Below are 21908 nucleotides of genomic sequence, written 5' to 3'. Positions count from 1 at the left end.
TTAAAGGTTGTGCTGCATATTACAAAATATACATGCAGATGTGTGTATGTGTATGTGTGCAAGGACTCCATAATTTGACCTAGCCAGAAGGTCTTTTTTTCGATATAGTTCATGAAAAGGGATGAAGGCCAGATACACCAAGAGAAAAGGCAATATGGAATATGCCTCCCTCAACGAATCTCAAATTGTTAGAAACATTTTTAGGCTTGGTAAACTACTATCAAGTATATACCCCGAACATTTAGATCACAAGGGCTCCACTAAATGAGCTGTCAAAAAAGATGCAAAATGATTTTGGTTATAAAACTACCAGAAGGCGTTTGAGTTGGGAGGGTTTAGAATTCATTTTGTATTTGTTTCCGACAGATGGTCGTTGCCCAGATGATCAACCTTTCAATGAAGGAAGCTCTCTCCCTCACCTTGTCTCTTCCTTTCATCTTCACTATTATCTCTCCCTGCAATATGTGTACTGGGTGCTTTTTATGTGGCACCAGCATCAATGGGGTCACTGAATAATTTGCAATACAAAGACTCCTTGGCTGGGAGAGGAAATGATACTGAGGGAGGTGGCAGTGGAGAGGTTAAAGTAAAACAGATATGGACAGAGATAGGGGTAAAGGAAGGAGAAAGAGAGAGAGAGAGATGGTGGTGAAGGTGAATGGGGCATACCTACAAGGTAGAGGGAGGTGAAAGGGGGTGATGTTTAGAGACAGGGGGAGGGGCAAAGGTGACTGTAGCAAATAATGGGGAGAGAAATTGGAGTGGCTGGTGGGGAGTGGTGTGGTTGATATGCTAGGGCATGAAGAGAATGTAAGGATAGGCATGTGAGGGAGAGAGGAAGGGAGGGCCATACAGCAGGTGGTGATCATGGTGGGTGGTGGTGCAATTTTGCACCAAGATTTAACATTAAATTAGGGGTGTGAATTATACATGAGCATGACATGCATGAGTGTGACCTAAACAAGGGTGTGACTTAAACGCAAGTGCAACTTAAACACGAGTGTGACTTACACACGAGTGCGACTTATACATGAGTAAATATGGTAAATACATTTATTAAATATACTTTTTGGACATTTTGAGCAAAATGTGGAAAAATACTTTTATTTGTTCTCAAGTGCACTTTGATAACTGAACAAACAAATGGTTAGAAACCACTGGAGCAGTTAATAATACTAACCTGGTAGATAAGTGGGATATAATTTATCAACCTTGGATGGATAAAAGGCAAAATTGGACTGAGCGGAATTTGAACTCAGAATGTAAAGGGGTGTAGCTGAAGGCCACGACCTATTTTTCAGATGCTCTATCAATTCTCCTTTCTACCCAATTGCAATGCAAGTAATAAAAATAACAACTATTTCTAACATAGGCACGCTGCCATCAATGTAGTGGGCGAGGAAACGATCAATTACGTAGAACCCGAAAGGATGAAAGGTTAAGTTGACCTTGGCAGGATTTGAACTCTGAACGTAAGGATAGACGAAATGCCGCTAAGCATTTTGCCCAGTGTGCTAACGATTCAGCCAACTAACCACCTTAATGATAACAACAACAACAACAATAAGAATAATAATAATAATAATAATAATAATAATAATAATAATAATAATAATAATCCTTTCAGCTAAAAGCATAAGGTCTGAAATTTGTGAGGAGGGGGATAATCGATTAGATTGATCCCAGTATGCAACCGGTATTTAATTTATCGACCCTGAAAGGATAAAAGGCAAAGTCGACCTTGGCAGAATTTGAACTCAGAATGTAGTGATAGGCGAAATACCGCTAAGCATTTCAGCCGGTGGGCTAACAATTCTGCCAGCTCATCTATAATAATAATAATAATAATTATAATAATAATAAGAGCTGCACAATATATTCACTGGGTAATATGCAAAAACCTGGACTTGCCCCATGATAAAAACTGGTGGGAACACAAACCACCCCCAGTACTTGAAAATGATCACATTGCACTCCTCTGGAACTTCACCATTCAAACTGACAGAAAGATAGACGCAAATAGGCCAGACATCATACTGAAAGACTTCAGACAAAAATCATGCCTCCTCATTGATATGACTGTCCCAATTGATATAAACGTATCTGTCAAGACCTACCAAAAACTGAGCAAATATAAAGATCTTGAAATAGAAATTAGCAAAATGTGGAATCTGAAGACGAAAACAATACCTATTGTCATAGGTGCCCTGGGAATGACAGCGAAACGGGCTGATTACTACCTAGCTCAGATACCAGGAAACCCCAAAATGGCTGAAGTCCAAAAGATAGTGCTCATGGGAACCGCCCATATCCTACGTAAAATACTGTCTATGTGATCTCAAATTTTAAAGCAAACATAATTTTCTTATGGTTTCTTAAACATTCACTTGAACAAAACTGTACAAATCCAAATATATGGTACCCTAGGCATAACACCTACATGAACTTCTAACTTGTTGTCTCTTGAGGTCTCTGGGTGAGACTTGGATCCAACTTGTACAAATGCAAAACAAAAGTCAAACATAAAATAATAATAATAATAATAATAATAATGGTTTCAAATTTTGTCACAAGAGCAGCATTTTTGGGGGGAGGGGATGAGTCGATTACACTGACCTTGGTGTTCGACTGGTACTTATTTTTATCGTCCCCAAAAGAATGGAAAGCAAAGTTGACCTCTGTGGAATTTGAACTCAGTATGCAGCGATGGGCAAAATACTGCTAAGCATTTCGTCCAGTATGCTAATAATTCTGCCAGCTCACTGCCTTAATAATAATAATAATAATAATAATAATAATAAGGATGATCCTTTCTACTATAGGCACAAGGCCTGAAATTTGGGGGTGGGGTGCTAGTCGATTACATCAACCCCAGTGTGTAACTGGTACTTATTTCAGCAACCCCAAAAAGATGAAAGGCAAAGTCAACCTCAGTGGAATTTGAACTCAGAACGTAGTGATGAGTGAAATACTGCTAAGCATTTCGTCTGGTATGCTAATGATACTGCCAGCTCACCTATAATAATAATAATAATAATAATAACAATAATAATAATAATAATAAGAAGAAGAAGAAGAAGAAAAGGAGGAAGAAGAAGCGGAAAAGGAAGAAGAAGTAGTAGTAGTAGTAGTAGTATATATTTGCCATTTTGTAGTCAAAGTCAGAAATCACATCAATTTTTTTTTAATACAAATAAAAATAAACTAAAATATAATCTGCTCTTCTGGGAAACTGACATGATGGTATGTCTTAGAGTTTATGTGTGGAATTGGCAATGGAAGTATGTTTTCAGCAAGGACACAAGAGGAGTTATCTTCTGTTTAGGAGCCCTTCACTTTACGGATCATTTTCTCCATCATGTCCCACTGTTCTGGAGTAATGTCGATGAGGCTGTTGAACTCCCCGGCCATACTTGGATACTCGCCTCCATCAAAACGGAAAACCTGAAGAAAGAAAGAGAGAAGGAGTAGTTGGAGAACAAATGAGAGAGAGAGAGAGAGAGAGATAATAGTAGAGAAAGAAACATGTCATGTACAAGCTTTTATCACTGTAATCCAATGGCATACAGACGTTTCTTTATGGTGACCTCAGTTGTCATTCTGTCTACTGAACGTCCTATGGCAGAGTGGCGATGTGTGCAGACCTAAGCAGTTGGAAGAGCACCATAAGTTGCAAGTTTTGTCTGTTATTTATGTTCCAAACCATGCAGATCTGTAACAATGACAATGGCAAAGCACCAAGAGACAGCAACCGTCAGTGAAGATAGAGCAATAACCATATATGTGCATGTGTGTGTGTGTACATATATATATATATATATATAAATTCACACACACACACACATACATATATATCAACATCATCCATATGTATACACACACACATATATACATGCATATATGTATGTATATATACACACACACACACACACATATATATATATACATACATATATGTATATATATATACACAGATGATGATGATATATATATATATATATATATACGACGGGCTTCTTTCAGTTTCTATCTACCAAATCCACTCACAAGGCTTTATTCGGCCCGAGGCTATAGTAGAAGACACTTGCCCAAGGTGCCACGGAGTGGGACTGAACCTGGAACCATGTGGTTGGTAAGCAAGCTAGTTACTACACAGCCACTCCTACGCCTATATATATATATATATATATATATATATATATATATATATATGTTCTTAGGAAAGGCATCCAGCCGTAGAAACCATGCCAAATCAGACTAGAGTCTGAGAAGAAAAAAAGAAGAAAACAACAACAGAAAGAGAACAACATAAAATATGCAAATATGGAAAAAAATGAAGAATTTCAAAGAGAAACTTACAGCACCAGTGACCCAGTTGGAATAATCACTGACTAGGTAAAGTGCCAAATTGGCTAATTCTTCTGGTTCACCCAAGCGTCCAACAGGAATCCGTTTCTTGACAGCCTTTTTGAAAGAACCGGTAGGGTCAAGGCGGCTGAAGGCTCCCTGAATGAGAAACACAAAAGATTATACACAGGTGTATACATGTCCTAACGTTTAAAATGTGGCGTAGATAAAACAGGGGACAACTGATGAAGGGGTTGTTTTTTTATGTGGCCTGTCTCGTTTCTCTATTTGTTTCTTTCGTTGTTTCAATAAAGTTCGTTTTCCATGGTCTGGGGTCGATTTGTTCGACTAAAGGTGGTGCTCCAGCATGGCCACAGTTAAATGACTGAAACAAATAAAAGAATAAAAGAATATATATATACATGACTGATGTCTGTGTCACCTCACTGGCACCCATGATGGTGACATATAAAAAGCACCATTCAAATATGGTCTTTGCCAGGGCTGCCTAACTGGCACCTGTGCCAGTGGCTCGTAAAAAGCACCCACTAGACTCTCAGAGTGGTTGGCATTAGGAAGGGCATCATGCTGTAGAAACCTTGCCAAATCAGATTGGACCTGGTGCAGCCTCCCGTTTACCAGTCCTCAGTCAAACTGTCCAACCCATGCCAGCATGGAAAGCAGACATTAAACATCGATGATGGCAATGATGATATACATTATATATATATATATATATATATATATATATATATATATATATATATATAAATATATATATATGATGATATATACATTATATATATATATATATATATATGTATGTGTGTGTGTGTATAAGAAATTTTGAATTTAGTTCATAGACCCCCGGTACTACCTTTGTGGACCAACAAGGATCTGTGGACCCCAGGTTGTTCCCAAACTTTTGGGGTGCTGCCCCCTTGACACCCAGGCCACATTCCTAGGGCTCCCACTCCCAACTAACCATCACAAACATAGACCTCTTTCTGAAACAAATTCAAAGCAATTGTATTTCACAAATAAAACCTAACGTATTGAACCCATTATTTTGTTGTTTGTACATGAATCCCTACCCCATTATCGCCCCACTTTTTACAAGAATCCCAACCCCATTATCGCCCCACTTTGGGAACCACTGCTTTATATGAAAAACATGAAATAACAGTTGACCATTAATAGAATTGTTCGATATGTGTAAGGGAGATAACTTTCACGGTTTTGGAGAGAGAAATGTCAAGATTGGAGGGACCCACGACAGAAGGAGTGAGGTTCATGACAAAGGAAGTGTAAAGAGACAAGAGAAAGAGTGGTGGAATTCGATCTCAGGCTGTTGAACCTCAGAGTTGATATAATATTGGATAATATTTAAGACACAAACACTGCTAATATGGAAAATGAAAAAGATGGTAGACTTAACCATTTTGGTGCCACAGTTTCTCATGGTATATATATTCCCCACCTGGACGGGACGGTGGTCCATCGTAGGATTACTTATTTTTGCCAGTGGAGTGGACTGGAGCAATGTGAAATGAAGTGTTTTGCTCAAGAACACAATGTGTCACCTGGTCCAGGAATCGAAATCACAATCTTACGATTATGAGTCCAATACCCTAACCACTTAGCCACATGCTTCCACATGCAAGCAAAATGGTAAAGTGGAGATCAATAGTAACAGTTTAAGGCAAGTGAAGTTTTGATTTAGTACATGTACCAGTGGCACGTGGAAAACAACATGTGAGCGTGGTCGTTACCAGTGCCACCGGACTGGCTCCTGTGCAGGTGGCATGTAAAAAACACTTTTTGAGTGTGGTTGTTGCCAGAACCACCTAACTGGCCCTCGTGTCGGTGGCACGTAAAAAGCACCCACTACACTCTTAGAGTGGTTGGTATTAGGAAGGGTATCCAGCTGTAGAAATTTTGCTAGATCAGACTGAGCCTGGTGCAGTCTCTGGTTCACCAGTCCTCAGTCAAACCGTCCAACCAATGCCAGCATGGAAAGCGGACATTAAACAATGATGATGATGATATATGTATTGCAAGAAACAGCTGGGTTTCCTTCTTTAACATTTTACATTGTTCAACCTATACGAGTTAATGGGTGAAAAACAAAATAGGAATTTTGAAAGAAGTTTCTATAAAACCAGTTTTTAAACATCAAATGGCTACAGGGGTCCACCAGAGAAAATAGTAATCAAAGGGGTCCATAGATAAAATATGGTTGAGGATCCCTGCTTTTAGATGTATGTATTGGTATTTATTGCAAGAAACAGCTGGGTTTCTTTCTATAACATTTTATGTAGTTCAACCTACACAAGTTAATGGGTGAAAAACAAAATAAGATTTTGAAAGAAGTTTCTACAAAACTAGTTTTTAAACATCGAATGGCTATGGTGGGGTCCACCAGAATAAAATAGTAGCCAAAGGGGTCTGTAGATTGAAAATGGTTGAGAACTGCTGATCTAGAAAACATGATAATCAAAAAGAATTACTTACCTTAGTCTCAATAGGCCCTGGTGCAATACAATTAAACCTTAATCCATAGCGACCCCATTCAGATGCTAGAGACCTAAATACAAAATTGAAAGGAATGCAAGAATTTGGGATATCAATTTCGAACCAACAAAGTGAACATGATTAAAACATGATGTTTAACCAAAAGGTTTTGTGGTTTATTGTATAATGGCATCGTATATTGACATAATTCTCTATTTTTGTTTTACTTGTTTCAGTTATTGGACGGTGGCCATGCTGGGGCACTGCCTTGAAGGGTTTAGTCAAATAAATCGACCCTGGGACTTTATTATTTTTTTTAAAGCCTGGTACTTATTCTACCAGTCTCTTTTACCAAACTGCTAAGTTATGGGGATGTAAACAAACCAACACCGGTTGTCAAGCCTTGATGGTGGGCAGAGAGACAGACAGACACGCATGTACGACCCATCCTTGACATCTGCAGACTGAACAGCAAAATAAGTCCAACAACTGCACACGCACGCGCACCCCTATCCCTATATAACCACCATTCATTCTTCTCTTTCCATCACTTTCCCCTTCTCCCCACAAAATACACACAGAAATAACCACATAACTGAACTAACGTTCGCACCGGTCAAACAGTATAAACAACAGGAAAGACTTCTGCCCATGTCCCCCTCCATTTTCTCTCAAGTTTGTTTATTAAAAAAAATTTTTTTGCCAAAAAACCCCGTTTTCGGATACGGAGGTTCCGGAAAATTGCCAAAATCCGGCATTGTAAAATTCCCCCCTCCTTTCCCACTCCCCAAATTCTTCAATTTTGACTTTTTTCCCCAACACTAACCCTAACCGTAACTACAGAAATGTTTTCAAATTTTTGTCCGAATCATAATGTCCGTGTTTTTCCGCATATTTAGAAAAAAAAAAAAAAATCCTTAAAAAAAAATTTTACAAAATGTTTTGGAAATTTTTTTCAGAATCATAATCTCCGTATTTTCCCGAATATTTTGAAAACAAAATTCTGAAAAAAGTAAAAAAAAATGAAGGAAATGGGGGCGAGGTGGGAGTGGGGGTGGTAATTTAAAAATGTCGACTTTTTGTCAATTTTTTGCAGATTCGTATTCTCTCCGCAGCCGAAAAGAGGGCTTGTGTAGAAAAAAAAAAAAATTTTAAGGGTGTTTTTTTTTGGAGGGGGGGGGGGAAGTCTTGCCAAACAACCCTCTGTTAAACATCCATTAATGTTATATCACCTAAAGAAATGTATCCGTAAAGATAATCTACCCGATACCCACGGATGCTACGGGCTACACTGTAACCATCTAAAGAATACGGACTGTGATCCTAACAGACGTAATTTGTGGAAACACGCATAGCGATACATAAAATGTTCATAAATTACATCGAAGGATTATTGTTATTATTCTTATATTTATCCTACATTATATCGGTACAGCTCGATGCAACATCAAAAAACTGGTTCACCAGTCAGCTTCATTAGACTGTAGCCGTCATAATGGAATAGAAGATTTATTTGCATATTCAAAACATTTCCTTTAAACAAATTTATGGATACACACACACACACGTATACACACATGTGAGTGTGTGTATCTTGTGTGCGTTAGTGTTTGGCCAACACAATCATTTGACAACCACGTTGAATTACGGTTCGGCAACAGAAACTGAGCACCAGTTTTAAGAAAATAATCATTGGGTCGATTTGTTCGACCAAAATTCTTCGGACGAAGTCAAACGACTGAATCAAGGTTAAAAAAAAAAAAAACGAAAAATATTCATAAACATGTAAGGGAGATAATTATTAACAAAACATTAGGAAGTAAAAAGTTACGTCCCTTTAGTTTGTTATGAATTACTTCCCTTGATTTTACTAACTTTTTTATATAACGATAAATAACACAATTTGGAGGTAGAGCATCCGACATTTCGTCATGCTTTCATAGTCAATCTAATGAAGTGAGCCGCTGAACGCTAGAAATAACACCAAATTCGTCTAAGGCTATAATAGAAAACACTTGCACAGTGGAACTGAACCTATATACTCTCTCTCTATTTTACTCTTTTACTTGTTTCAGTCATTTGACTGCGGCCATGCTGGAGCACCGCCTTTAGTCGAATCAAAACGACCCCAGGACTTATTCTTTAGAAGCCTAGTACTTGTTCTATCGGTCTCTATTGCCGAACCGCTAAGTTACGGGGACGTAAACACACCAGCATCGGTTGTCAAGCGATGTTGGTGGTGGTGGTGGGGGGTCAAACACACACACAAACATATACACACACATACATTTATATATATATATATATACGACGGGCTTCCTTCAGTTTCCGTCTACCAAATCCACTCACAAGGCTTTGGTTGGCCCGAGGCTATAGTAGAAGACACTTGGCCAAGGTGCCACGTAGTGGGACTGAACCCGGAACCATGTGTTTGGTAAACAAGCTACTTACCACACAGCCACTCCTATATATAATTATATATATATATATATATATATATATATATATATATATATATATATATATATATATATATATAAATATGCCCAGTTTGGATTTGGGAAGACCAAAATTCAAATGAGAAACCAATATACAGTTATCCATAGTGTATAGTTCATTTTGATAGTGACAGACCCGATGGGGAGCTTGTCCACTTGAAGTACAGAGATGAAACACAGACCAGGTAAAACATTGATGTATCATCTGGATACATGAAATGAATGAGATCTCTCAGTGGGGTCTCACACTATCAAAATAAACTATTCAGACATGGCTGTGTGGTTCAAGAATCTCACTTTGCTACCATGTGGTATCGGGTTCAATCCTGATGCAGAGCCCCTTTGGCAAGGTCTTCTACTATGGCCCTGGGTCGAGTGAATTTGGTAGACAAAAACTGTGTGGAGTCCTGTTGCATGAGAATACGAGGGTGGTTGGGTGGGCTGAAAGGTTCATGGCTTGGGTAAAAGAAAATACAGGAGGATCAGTTAATTATGATTTTATTCACCATATTCCCCCTCTCAGATTCACACAATGACTGTAATGGCCCTTCAGATATTCTAAGCCTTGTAAAAGAACTTTGAAGGTTGTGCTTCCAAGCAGGCCTTTCTTTCATGATACCCCTAAAACCAGGAATTTTGCAGCACCCCTTCATCATCATTATAGTTTAACGTCCGTTTTCCATGCTGGCATGGGTTGGGCAGTTTGATCGAGGTTTAGGGGGCCAGTGGCTGCACCAGGCTCCAATCTGATTTGGCAAAGTTTCTACAGCTGGATGCCCTTCCTAACGCCAACCACTCCGAGAGTGTAGTGGGTAGTGGGTGCTTTGATGTGAGACACATACATGTGTGTCCGTATCCTTACGATTGTGCTGGTTCTTGACTACCTCTTGACAACCAGTTTTGCTTTGCTTATGTTCTTGTGACTTAGCAGTTCAGCAAAAGGAATCCATAGAATAAAGATCAGACTAAAAAAAAAGTAAGTACTGGGACCAATCCATTTGACTAAACTGTTTAAGGACTGATCCATTTGACTAAACATGCACTAGCATGGCCACAGTTCAATGACTGTGGATATAAGAAATAAGAAATGGATATAAGAGAAAAACAATGCATGCACACACATGCATGCACGTGTGTGCACACAGACATGAACATACATACACAAACACACACACACACATATTTAAAAGAAACGAATAAAAATGTCTTACATGCTAAGAGTTTCAACTCCAGACTTGGCAGAAGCACTTGGTACTACAAATCCTGAACCGCTCATGGTATAAACAGTTGTGATGGACAGGAAAGCAGCAGCTAACATGAAAAATAAAACAAAGAAAAAACCCTTAAGAATTCATCATGGATGGTTTGACAGGATCTGGCCAGGCGGGAGCCTGCACCAGGCTTCGGTGTCTGTTGTGACACAGTTGGAAAGGCATTTTCTTCAACAAAGACATGAAGCTCAAAATGCGACTTGATGAATTCTTTGAGTAAAGACCAGGTGGTTTCTACCATTGAGGCATTGACAAACTAGTAGAATATTGGCTTTAAATTTTGGCACAAAGCCAGCAATTTAGAGTGGAGGGGGGTAAGTTGATTACATTGACCCCAGTGCATAACTGGTACTTGTTTATTGACCCTGAAAAGACGAAAACCAAAGTTGACTCTGGCAATATTTGAACTCAGAATGTAAGGTTGGAAGAAATGTTGCTAAAATTTTTTACCAGTATGGAAGCGATTCTGCCAGCTCACTGTCTTTAACCCTTTTGTTACCAACCTGGCTGAAACTACCTCTGGCTCTGTAGTACAAATGTCTTGTTTTCAAAAGTTCTGAATTAAAATCTTCCACCAAACCTTAGTCACAATTTATGTTCCTAACACTAGCTTAATGATAACTAAGTTATTTTACTAAATTCTTTGTTATATTTAAAATTAATTGAAAGAAACACAGAGCATCCCAAAAGAAATATGGTAATGAAAGGGTTCAGTCAGTGGAATGTTGGCAAGAATTTGTGAACAAAGAAGAAGAATATATCATTGACTGATTTGTTAGAATTTCTGATGAAAAATAAGGATTAAAATAAATGGTAAAAAAAAAAAATGAACAAATTCATTTGATAACCCAATAGATACTATTTTCTCCAGACATGTTGATAAAATCCATCAAAAATACAGACAAAACATTCAGGAAATTCCAAAGACATATTGTCATTAATTTACCTTGTTTGGCTTCAATGAGTCGTTTACCAATTTCAAGAGTCACATTGGCAGTGCCGTTTAATACAATGTCTGTGACGGTCTTCCAAGCATTAGCAGAAAGTCGTTCTGTTGGTGATATAAAGTTGCCAGCAGCATTATTGATAATAATGTTGGGGAGACCAAATGAATATTCGCATTTGTTGACAGCAGCTTCGATGGCTTCTACATCCCGGACATCTGCAGCGACGGGAACGACCTGTAGAAATACATCAAAATGCAACTTTTCAGCAAATACTGAGATATTTCGGGATACAAATGTTTGTTGTTGGCACTCCGTTGCTTACGATGTCGAGGTTTCCAGTTGATCCGATCAACGGAACAGCCTGCTCGTGAAATTAACGTGCAAGTGGCTGAGCACTCCACAGACACGTGTACCCTTAACATAGTTCTCGGGGATATTCAGCGTGACACAGTGTGACAAGGCTGACCCTTTGAATTACAGGCACAACAGAAACAAGAAGTAAGAGTGAGAGAAAGTTGTGGTGAAGGAGTACAGCAGGGTTCGTCACCGTCCCCTGCTGGAGCCTCGTGATGCTTTTGGTGTTTTCACTCAATAAACACTCACAACGCCCGGTCTGGGAATCAAAAGCGCGATCCTATGACCGCGAGTCCTCTGCCCTAACCACTGGGCCATTGCGCCTCCACATGGATACAAATGTATGGCATTAGGAAAGGGATTCAGCTATAGAAACTATGTCCAGCAGGGAAAAACTAGATGTTAAATGATGAATGGTAAAGGATTAACTTATGGCAGATACAATGACCCCTAAATCTACCAAATACTGCAACATGAGAACGTCAGATGAAGACATAGAATATCAAAAGAGAAATCATATTACGGTGTTGCCAGTTTTCTGAGAGATTTCATCAGCTGCCTTGTTTAGAGCTTCTAGATTTCTGCAAATAAAATGAAAATCTAAAATCAATTATCTTTTTTATTAGAGGCACAAGGTCTGACATTTTTAGGGAAAGGTTAAGTTGATGACATCATTGAGCCCCTTACACAACTGGTACTTGTTTTTGACCATGGAAGGATGAAAGGCAAAGTCCACCTTGCTAGAATTTTAAAGACGGATGAAACGCTGCTAAGCATTTTCTCCAGTGTGGTAACAATTCTTCCAGCTCACCGCCTTAAAATACATAATAATAATAATAATAATAATAAAAATGCTTTCTAATCGATGTATCAATACCAATAGATGACAATGTTTCTCTAAAAGAAATGGAGAAACTATCAAAATACAAAGACCTAGAAATAGTGGTAATTCGAATGTGGAATCTAAAAACAGAAACAATTCCTATCATAGTAGGTGCCTTAGGTATAACAAAAAATATTCAGACAAATACATAACAAAAACACCAGGACTTACAAATATATATAACATACAGAAAATTGCACTACTGGGCACTGCACACATCCTACACAAAACACTTTCAATACAGTAACCATAAGAGCATCACAGCAAACCACAGCACATACCTAAGGCACACAGAGCTGCGCTCGGTAGTGAAGTGAAAGCACGTTATAAAAATAAAACTACTGAATAATAATAATAATAATAATAATAATAATAATAATAATAATAATAATAATCCTTTCTACTATAGGCACAAGGCTTCAAATTTGGCGGAAGGGATTAAGTCGATTACATTGACCCCAGTGTGTAACTGGTGCTTAATTTATTGACCCCGAAAGGATGACAGGCAAAGTTGACCCTGGTGGAGTTTGAACTCAGAACATGAAGACAGAGGAAATACTGCTAAGCTTTTCATTCAGCGTGCCAATGGTTCTACCAGCTCACAGCCTTAAAAAAGACATAAATAAATAAATAATAATAAATATAATATAAACAATAAAAATCTTCTCTGTTAGAGGCACATATATATACATAAATAAATATATATATATACATAAATAAATATATATATATGGTGCCATGCAAAAATCATTCTGTCCACCCTGCTGGGTGGGTGCTTGGTGTTAGGAAGGGTATTCAGCTGTAAAAATCATGCCAGAACAGACACAGAAGAGCTTGTTAAACTATCCAGCCTATGCCAGCATGGAAGGTGGACGTTAAACGATGATGATGATTATATATATGTATGCTGAGACCCCCTTCGGTCATGACTGACCATGGGATTGCACCTAGAAAGTTACCCTCCCAGGCACAAGTCCAGGCAAGGTTGTTTATGGAAGACCAGCAATCACCTATGCATACCAGCCTCCTTTCTCCACGCCACCAGTGTTATCCAAGGGAAAGGCAAAGGGGCCGATATAGCTTGGCACCTGTGACATTGCAACTCATATCTACAGCTGAGTGAAATGGAACGACATGAAATAAAGTGTCTTGCTCAAGAACACAACATGCAGCCCGTTCCGGAATTCGAACTCACAACCTCATGATTGTAAGCTCGACGCTCTAACCACTGAGCCATGCGTCTTCACTATATATATATATATATATATATGTATGTATGTATGTATGTATGTATGTATGTATGTATATATATGTATATATATATATATATATGGGAGAATATACAAAAAATAACAACAGACGAGGACAGGTGGTGTAAATAACAAAAGTGATATATATATATATATACCGTAAATCCTCGAGGGTAATCCGCATTTTTCCCCAAAATCTAAAGGTCAAAAATTAAAAATATTTTCTAAGCAATGTCTGAGTCTCTATTTGCTGTCCGGCAATGTTTATTCAGACGCCGGGCTTGTAACTGATAGTGATAAATATGTAAAGGCAATTTACTTAATATTTATTTTTCACAGACGTTATTACTGTTATTTTTTAAATCTTCTGCAAACAAAGTGCACAAAAAGCTACACATTTGCATTATGTTGTATATACAATAATAATAAAGGACGTTACCGTATATACGTTTACAAACCAAGGATGTTATATAGACCTCCTTGACTCAAGTTAGAGAAGGGGTGCGTATTATACACAAGGTTTAGGTTTTTCAGAGGTACAGCCCCCTAAAAATCCCCTGCGTATTATACTCGAGGATTTACGGTGTATATATATATATATATATATATATATATATATATATATAATTGTTGATACGTTGAGAAAATGGTGAATGGATTGAGAGTTGGTGTGTAGTACAAGCTGATATACAAATACAATGATAAAAGAGCGCTTATTAAAGAATACAAAAGGTGTTGAAGATTACTCACCTGCTACATATTACCACAGCGGCACCAAGCTCTGAAAGCATTGTTGCCATGGCTTTTCCCAAACCAGTGCCACCGCCGGTAATGAAAGCGACTTTACCTTGGAAAGTATCTTTAGGTAACATTGGTGTGATTTTGGATGGGAAGAACTTAGCATGAGGCTGGTCAGCATATTGGGCTCTGGAAACCACATTGGATACTCCGGATAACAGTAACTGGAAACAGTAAAAAGAAATTAATGATAATAATAATAATAATAATAAAAATAATCTGAAGAAACTTGTTCAGTAGAGTTGGCGATGTTTAGTAGATATAGTAAGTCTGGCATAGAAAGCAAGAATGAGAGAAATAGTATGTTTGGCAGAGAGAGGGAGAAAGAGAGAGAGAGAGAGAGAGAGAGAGAGAGCAAGTCTGGTAAAAATAACAAGCCTGACAGAGATAGTAAGGTTTAAAAAAAAAAAAAAAAGGAAAATCGAAAGACTATATTCACATGATCACATGACCAATCAGACTATCAGGTACGGTTACAATTCCCTGGCCACAATGCATTTTGCATTGTTTTAGCCTTCAAATAGCATCATCCTGCTGGTTAGAAAGGTGAGCAGGCCCAAATTCCTGCTGGTCAAAAGGGGAACTGGGACAAAGTGATATGAAGTGTTTTGCTCAAGAATACAATATGCTGCCGGGTCTGAGAATCGAACCCCCAATCTAGAAATTGTGAGTTTGGCAGCCTAACCACTAGGCCACAGATTATATTATGCAAAGAAATTTATACAGGGTCAAAAGGTCATCAACTGACAAAGGTATACCAAAACCCAAGTATTGGGGTGGGCAGACATAACAATGACAGCAGCAACAACAACAAGAGGACTTTCCATTTATCATATAGGGGACAGAAAACATTCAATATAAATTGTTTACTTTTCTAGTTTGTGTTTTTCAAGCTCCCAGAGCTTGAAAAAGGGGCAGGGGTATAAAAAAGGGATAGGATTTAATTGACATCATTTGAGCATGATCGTTGCCAGTGCTGCCTTTATGGTTCCTGTGCCAGTGGCATGTAAAAAGCACCATTCGAGCATGGTTGGTGCCAGTACCGCCTGACCGGCACGTAAAAAGTACCCTTCGAGTGTGGTTGATGCCAGTACTGCCTGACCAGCTCCTGTGCTGGTGGCACATAAAAAGCATCATTTGAGCATAGTCGATGCTGGTACTGCCTGACTGGCCCTCATGCCGGTGCACGTAAAAAGCACCCACTATACTCTCGGAGTGGTTGGCATTAGGAAGGGCATCTACCTGTAGAAACTTTGCCAGATCAGACCAGAGCCTGGTGCAGCCTTCTGGCTCGGCAGCCCTCAGTCAAACCGTCCAACCCATGCCAGCATGGAAAGCGGACGTTAAACGAATGATGAAACTGCAGCTATGGCTGATGCCAGTGTTGTGTAACTGGCGAATACGAACGTTGGGTGATATGCTGAGCTTGAGAAGGAGACCCATCAAGCCAAGTGTTATTGTAGTCATGGCTGATGCCTGTGCCACCTAACTGGCATGTAAAAAGCACCCTTGAATATATGCCGTTCTTGAGACGACCCATCAAGCCAAGTAAGATCGCGGTTGTGGTTGATGCCAGTGTTGCAGAACTGGCACTCATGCTAGTGGCACATGAACGTTGGGCCTCACGGAGGTTGTGACAAGTAACCTAACCGAGACCTTTGGAGATATGCTGTGCTTGAGAAGACCCGTAAAACCGAGTGAGATCATAGTCATGGCTGATGCCAGTGTCACATAACTAACACCTGTGCCAGTGGCACATAAGAAGCACCTGCTATACTCTTGGAGTGGTTGGCATTAGGAATGGCATCCAGCTGTAGAAACCATGCAACATCAGATTGGAAAATGGTGAAGCTCCCAAGCTTACTAGTTTTCAGTCAAACTGTCCAACCTATGCCAGCATGAAAAAACGGACGTTAAATGATGATGATGATGATGCTAGATTATGGATCAAGGGCCACGTCCAGATTACCCACTTAGAGTTGTCAAATGAAAACAATAAAAAAGTGTAGTTCTATATCTATATATATATATAAATATCTGTCAAATGTAAATAATGTAAATAAAAAGTGTGTCAGGTTAAAATGTGGGATGAAGAGTTGCTGGTGGTATTGTATGCTGTACTGGTTTACAAAAATCTTATCAATGAATTAGAAATAGCTCTGTTGTGAATGATAGAGCTGTAACATTGCAGATTTTAAAGGATTAAATCGCACTAGTTATTTATCATACACAACATTATATTTTCTGTCTGTCAACCTATCTATCTGTCAGTTTGCTTGTGTGGTGTATATGTACACATGTACACACACACACATATATATATATATATATATATATATATATATATATATATATATATAGGTGCAGGAGTGGTTGTGTGGTAAGTAGCTTGCTAACCAACCGCATGGTTCCGGGTTCAGTCCCACTGCGTGGCACCTTGGGCAAGTGTCTTCTACTATAGCCTCGGGCCGACCAAAGCCTTATGAATGGATTCGGTAGATGAAAACTGAAAGAAGCTCGTCATATATATATATATATATATATATATATATACGACGTGTATATATATATATATATATATATATATATATATACACACACACACACATGTATGTGTGTGTGTGTGTGTGTGTTTGTCCCCCACCCACCCCAACATTGCTTGACATCTGATGCTGGTGTGTTTACATTCCCGTAACTTAGTGGTTTGGCAAAAGAAACTGATATAAGTAGTAGGCTTAACAAAAAATAAGACCTGGGGTCGATTTGCCCGACTAAAGGTGGTGCTCCAGCACGGCCTCAGTCAAATGACTGAAACAAGTAAAAGAATAAAAGAATATATATATATATATATATATATATATATATATAGGGGCATACACACATGACAGAAGTAAATAGACACTCTATAAAACATTGTTTTATGTTAAAAGATGCAAAGTAAATTTAACCCTAGGACGATTTGCAAACAGAAAATAAAGGGACGTAACTGAAATACAAGACACTGAATCACTCTATCATTACTAAGCGCCCTTAGAATTTGTAAATATTATGGGAGAGACAAAAGGAAGACGTGCCAAATGAATTAAGAATCGGGAAATGGTAAGATAGAATGCAAAGGCAGTTCTACTAGGATTTGACGCTAGAACCATGAAGCACCAAACTGTCTGGTTACAGTAAAAGCGTGCAGTGAGGGATCTCTGCTGCATGTTGCCATAACCATTGTCAACAGCGCCTCGGAAGAGCTTCCATAGTTCCCGGTTTCTGGAACTGCTAGAAATAATAACTAAACCGTCTTCGAACCATGGCTTAGTGTTTTACAAAAGGAGAAGGGATACCAGGTTATGTGGTGCGGTACTACTAAAGCAGCGCGGACCCGAACGCGCAGTCGCGCGTCCACGCTAGCTAGTCTTGAGTGGTCGATCCTAACCCTAACCCTATCCCTAACCCGCGTGTGCAAATGAATACGTGTTTAGGATTAGGGTTAGGATCGACCACTCACGACTAGCTAGCGCGGACGCGCGACTGCGCGTTCGAGTCCGCGCTGCTTTAGTAGTACCATGTGGTGCTATATATAAAGACCGGTAAATAACAAAAGTACGATGGTTGATATTAGAAGGAATCTGCTATTTATTCCTTGCTGGAATACTTTTGATAATATGGCTCCTTGACCAGGTTTGACCTAGGGCTAAACGACAACATACACGAGAAACAATTATATACACAGAAAATAAACATCGAAGCAATACACTCACTGGTTGTTTGTGAAGTTCTGTAAAGTTCCAGTTCCGAGTAATGGCCAACCAACGGGACGGACTCGTACGTAGCAAAAGAGAACACATTGTTGTAGATTACTATTTCTTGGTTCACATGTAACACTGCTGCCTGGAAGAGGACGTTTTATAAAGTCGTATTACTGTTGATGTTTGTGGTTATTACTCCTGATTAGTACGGTGTGGGAGTATACAATAAAATCAGCGATAACGAATAAACGTCTTTGTTTGAATATTGTTTTTTTCTTTTCTTTTTAGAGTATATAATCTATTCTGATTTGTCAAGTAAGAATAAGTGATTTAACATCAAGTGAACTTCAGACTTTCTTATCGGATATTTAAGCGGAATTTCAATTATTAGGAACTAACTTTGTATTGCACCGTCACTAAGGTTGATTATGTTTTTAACATCCATGTACATACAGACATTCTGTAATTAATTAATATATGTATATTTTTGAAATATTATTTTTGCTTTTTCTCAATCAATTATCAATATTTATTTCTTTTGAAGACTCGACAAATTTGGCACGAAAATTTTACGTTAAAATTTATGTGAAAATTTTGTTTAAAGTCGATGATATTCAAACTGTATCTTGAACTCTTGACTAGATATAGCTAAATGTTAACAGTATTATTAAATATCACAAATACTCTGATGATTATTGCTAAATAAATACAATTTCTGTTGACTGGATATGTTACTAAACATCAACAACAACTGCTCATTAATAATTTTACTTTTTAAGACAACAGTTTTATGATATTTTTGTAGCACCAGATCTGTGGTTTGCATCTATACGTTGGATCAACAAACTACATGATATAAGTAGGGGCCAAAGAACAACATCGACCGGTTGTTACAACATCGCTGCATCTTAACTTTCAGGAACGAGACGCTTACGTGAAACGATGTTAATTTGTAAAAGAGAGTTATCTCCACTTTAAGTTGTTGGCACTCCGTCGCTTACGACGTCGAGGTTTCCAGTTGATCCGATCAACGGAACAGCCTGCTCGTGAAATTAACGTGCAAGTGGCTGAGCACTCCACAGACACGTGTACCCTTAACGTAGTTCTCGGGGATATTCAGTGTGACACAGTGTGATAAGGCTGGCCTTTAGAAATACAGGCATAACAGAAACAGGAAGTAAGAGTGAGAGAAAGTTGTGGTGAAGAGTACAGCAGGGTTCACCACTATCCCTTGCCGGAGCCTCGTGTTTTCGCTCAATAAACACTCACAACGCCCAGTCTGGGAATCGAAACCGCGAGTCCGCTGCCCTAACCACTGGGCCATTGCACCTCCACCCACTTTAAGTAACACCAAAATATTAGCAAAATGAATTAAAAAAAAAAAGCTTTTAATATTGGTTTCACATTTTGGCACAAGGCCAGCAATTTCGGGGGCAGGGCAAGTCGATTACATCGACTCCAGTGCTCAACTGGTGCTTATTTCATGAACCAACCTCAGCAGCATTTGAACACAGGACGGAGAGCTGGAAGAGATGCTGCTAAGTACTGCCCAATATGCTAAGGATCCTATCGGCATGTTGATAATGGTTTCAAATTTTAAGGCGGCGAGCTGGTAGAAACGTTAGCACATCGGGCGAAATGCTTAGCGGTAGTTCAAATTCCGCCGAGGTCGATTTTGCCTTTCATCCTTTCGCGGTCGATAAATTAAGTACCAGTTACGCACTGGAGTCGATGTAATCGACTTAATCCTCTTGTCTGTCCTTGTTTGTCCCCTCTATGTTTAGCCCCTTGTGGGCAATAAAGAAATAAGAAACGTTAGCACGCCGGGCGAAATGCTTAGCGGCATTTCGTCTGTCTTTATGTTCTGAGTTCAAATTCCACCGAGGTAGACTTTACCTTTCATCCTTTCGGGGTCGATAAATCAAGAACCAGTTGCATACTGTCTACCTAACTGTCTATCTGTCTGTCTAGCTGTCTATGTATCTAGCTGTTTGTCTGTCTGTCCGTCCGTCTGTCTGTCTATCTAGCTGTCTGTCTGTCTATCTGTCTGTCTATCTGTCTATCTATCTATCTATCTATCTATCTATCTATCTATCTATCTATCTATCTGTCTGCCTGTTCATGTAGGTATGTGTGTCTGTCTGTCTATCTGTCTATCTATCTATCTCTGTCTATCTGTCTGTCTATCTATCTATCTATCTATCTATCTATCTATCTATCTATCTATCTATCTATCTATCTATCTATCTATCTATCTGTATGCCTGTCTGTCTAGCTGTCTGTCCGTCCGTCTATCTATCTAGCGTAATGGAAATTTCGATATTAAGGGACATAACTTACAATTAGTAAAATAATGCTAAGCTATTCTCAGTTGCCTCCCATGTAAACATGTATTTTTTTCACCTTCACCTTCAATGCTCATCGCATTAGACATATCAACACTAATTCAATTCCTGCATGCAAAAGACGCTGTCTTGAGCGACATTTTTATTTCTTTATTGCCCACAAGGGGCTAAACATAGAGGGGACAAACAAGGACAGACAAAGGGATTAAATCGATTACATCGACCTCAGTGCATAACTGGTACTTATTTAATCGACTCTGAAAGGATGAAAGGCAAAGTCGACCACAATTTCCCAATGAAAGCTAGTCATTGCAGTTGTTGCTAAGCTTCATAACAATATTAGTCGTTCTGACCTATTGCCTAATACATACATACATACATACATTCATTTATTCTCGGGGTGATTCAGCGTGACACAGAGTGTAACAAGGCTGGTCCCTTTGGAATACAGGTACCATAGAAACAGGAAGAGAATGTTGTCATGAAAGAGTACAGCAAGGTTCGCCACCCACCCCCTGCCAGAGCCTCGTGGAGCTTTAGGTGTTTTCGCTCAATGAACACTCATAACGCCCGGTCTGGGAATCGAAACCGCGATCCTACGACAGCGAGTCCGCTGCCCTAACCATTGAGCCTCCCTTCATCACATACACCATACGACAGAGCATAAAGCTAAATTATGGCGGTTAAATAATAACCGCCATAATAAGAATATTTGTTTTTCTTTATAAAACACTAAATCTGTAAACGCAAGTGCTGAGTTTGTTAACTGACATTTTATACTCGAATTGATTTATATTTCTAACTGTATTGTTATATCGAATTTATTAGTGTTATAAATAATTACCATATTTAATTAAACCATTTATTTTCTCATTCTTTGAATAATGGAAAACTGTTCATTTTCCCACCTCTCTCTCTCTCTCTGTTTATCTATCTATCTATCTACGTACGTACCTACCTA

At 38.8% G+C, this 21908-nt stretch overlaps 1 protein-coding gene across 1 annotated transcript; it reads right to left on the bottom strand.

The window, feature by feature from the left end:
- Nucleotides 1-3116: 3116 nt before the first annotated feature.
- LOC106873880 (2,4-dienoyl-CoA reductase [(3E)-enoyl-CoA-producing], mitochondrial) lies at nucleotides 3117-19564 on the bottom strand. Its single transcript, XM_014921405.3, has 8 exons — nucleotides 18615-19564; nucleotides 14815-15026; nucleotides 12455-12512; nucleotides 11577-11811; nucleotides 10571-10670; nucleotides 6862-6934; nucleotides 4360-4506; nucleotides 3117-3444 (listed from the first exon to the last, which is right to left on the bottom strand). The coding sequence occupies exons 1-8, from the start codon at nucleotides 18699-18701 to the stop codon at nucleotides 3322-3324; spliced, it is 1035 nt and encodes a 344-aa protein (XP_014776891.1). The 5' UTR covers nucleotides 18702-19564; the 3' UTR covers nucleotides 3117-3321.
- Nucleotides 19565-21908: the final 2344 nt, after the last annotated feature.

Source organism: Octopus bimaculoides, chromosome 20 (genome assembly GCF_046866305.1).
Source record: "Octopus bimaculoides isolate indiv1 chromosome 20, ASM4686630v1, whole genome shotgun sequence".
Taxonomy (NCBI): domain Eukaryota; kingdom Metazoa; phylum Mollusca; class Cephalopoda; order Octopoda; family Octopodidae; genus Octopus; species Octopus bimaculoides.
The sequence above is the reverse complement of the archived record's forward strand: the minus strand, read 5'-3'. Positions and strand labels throughout refer to the sequence as shown.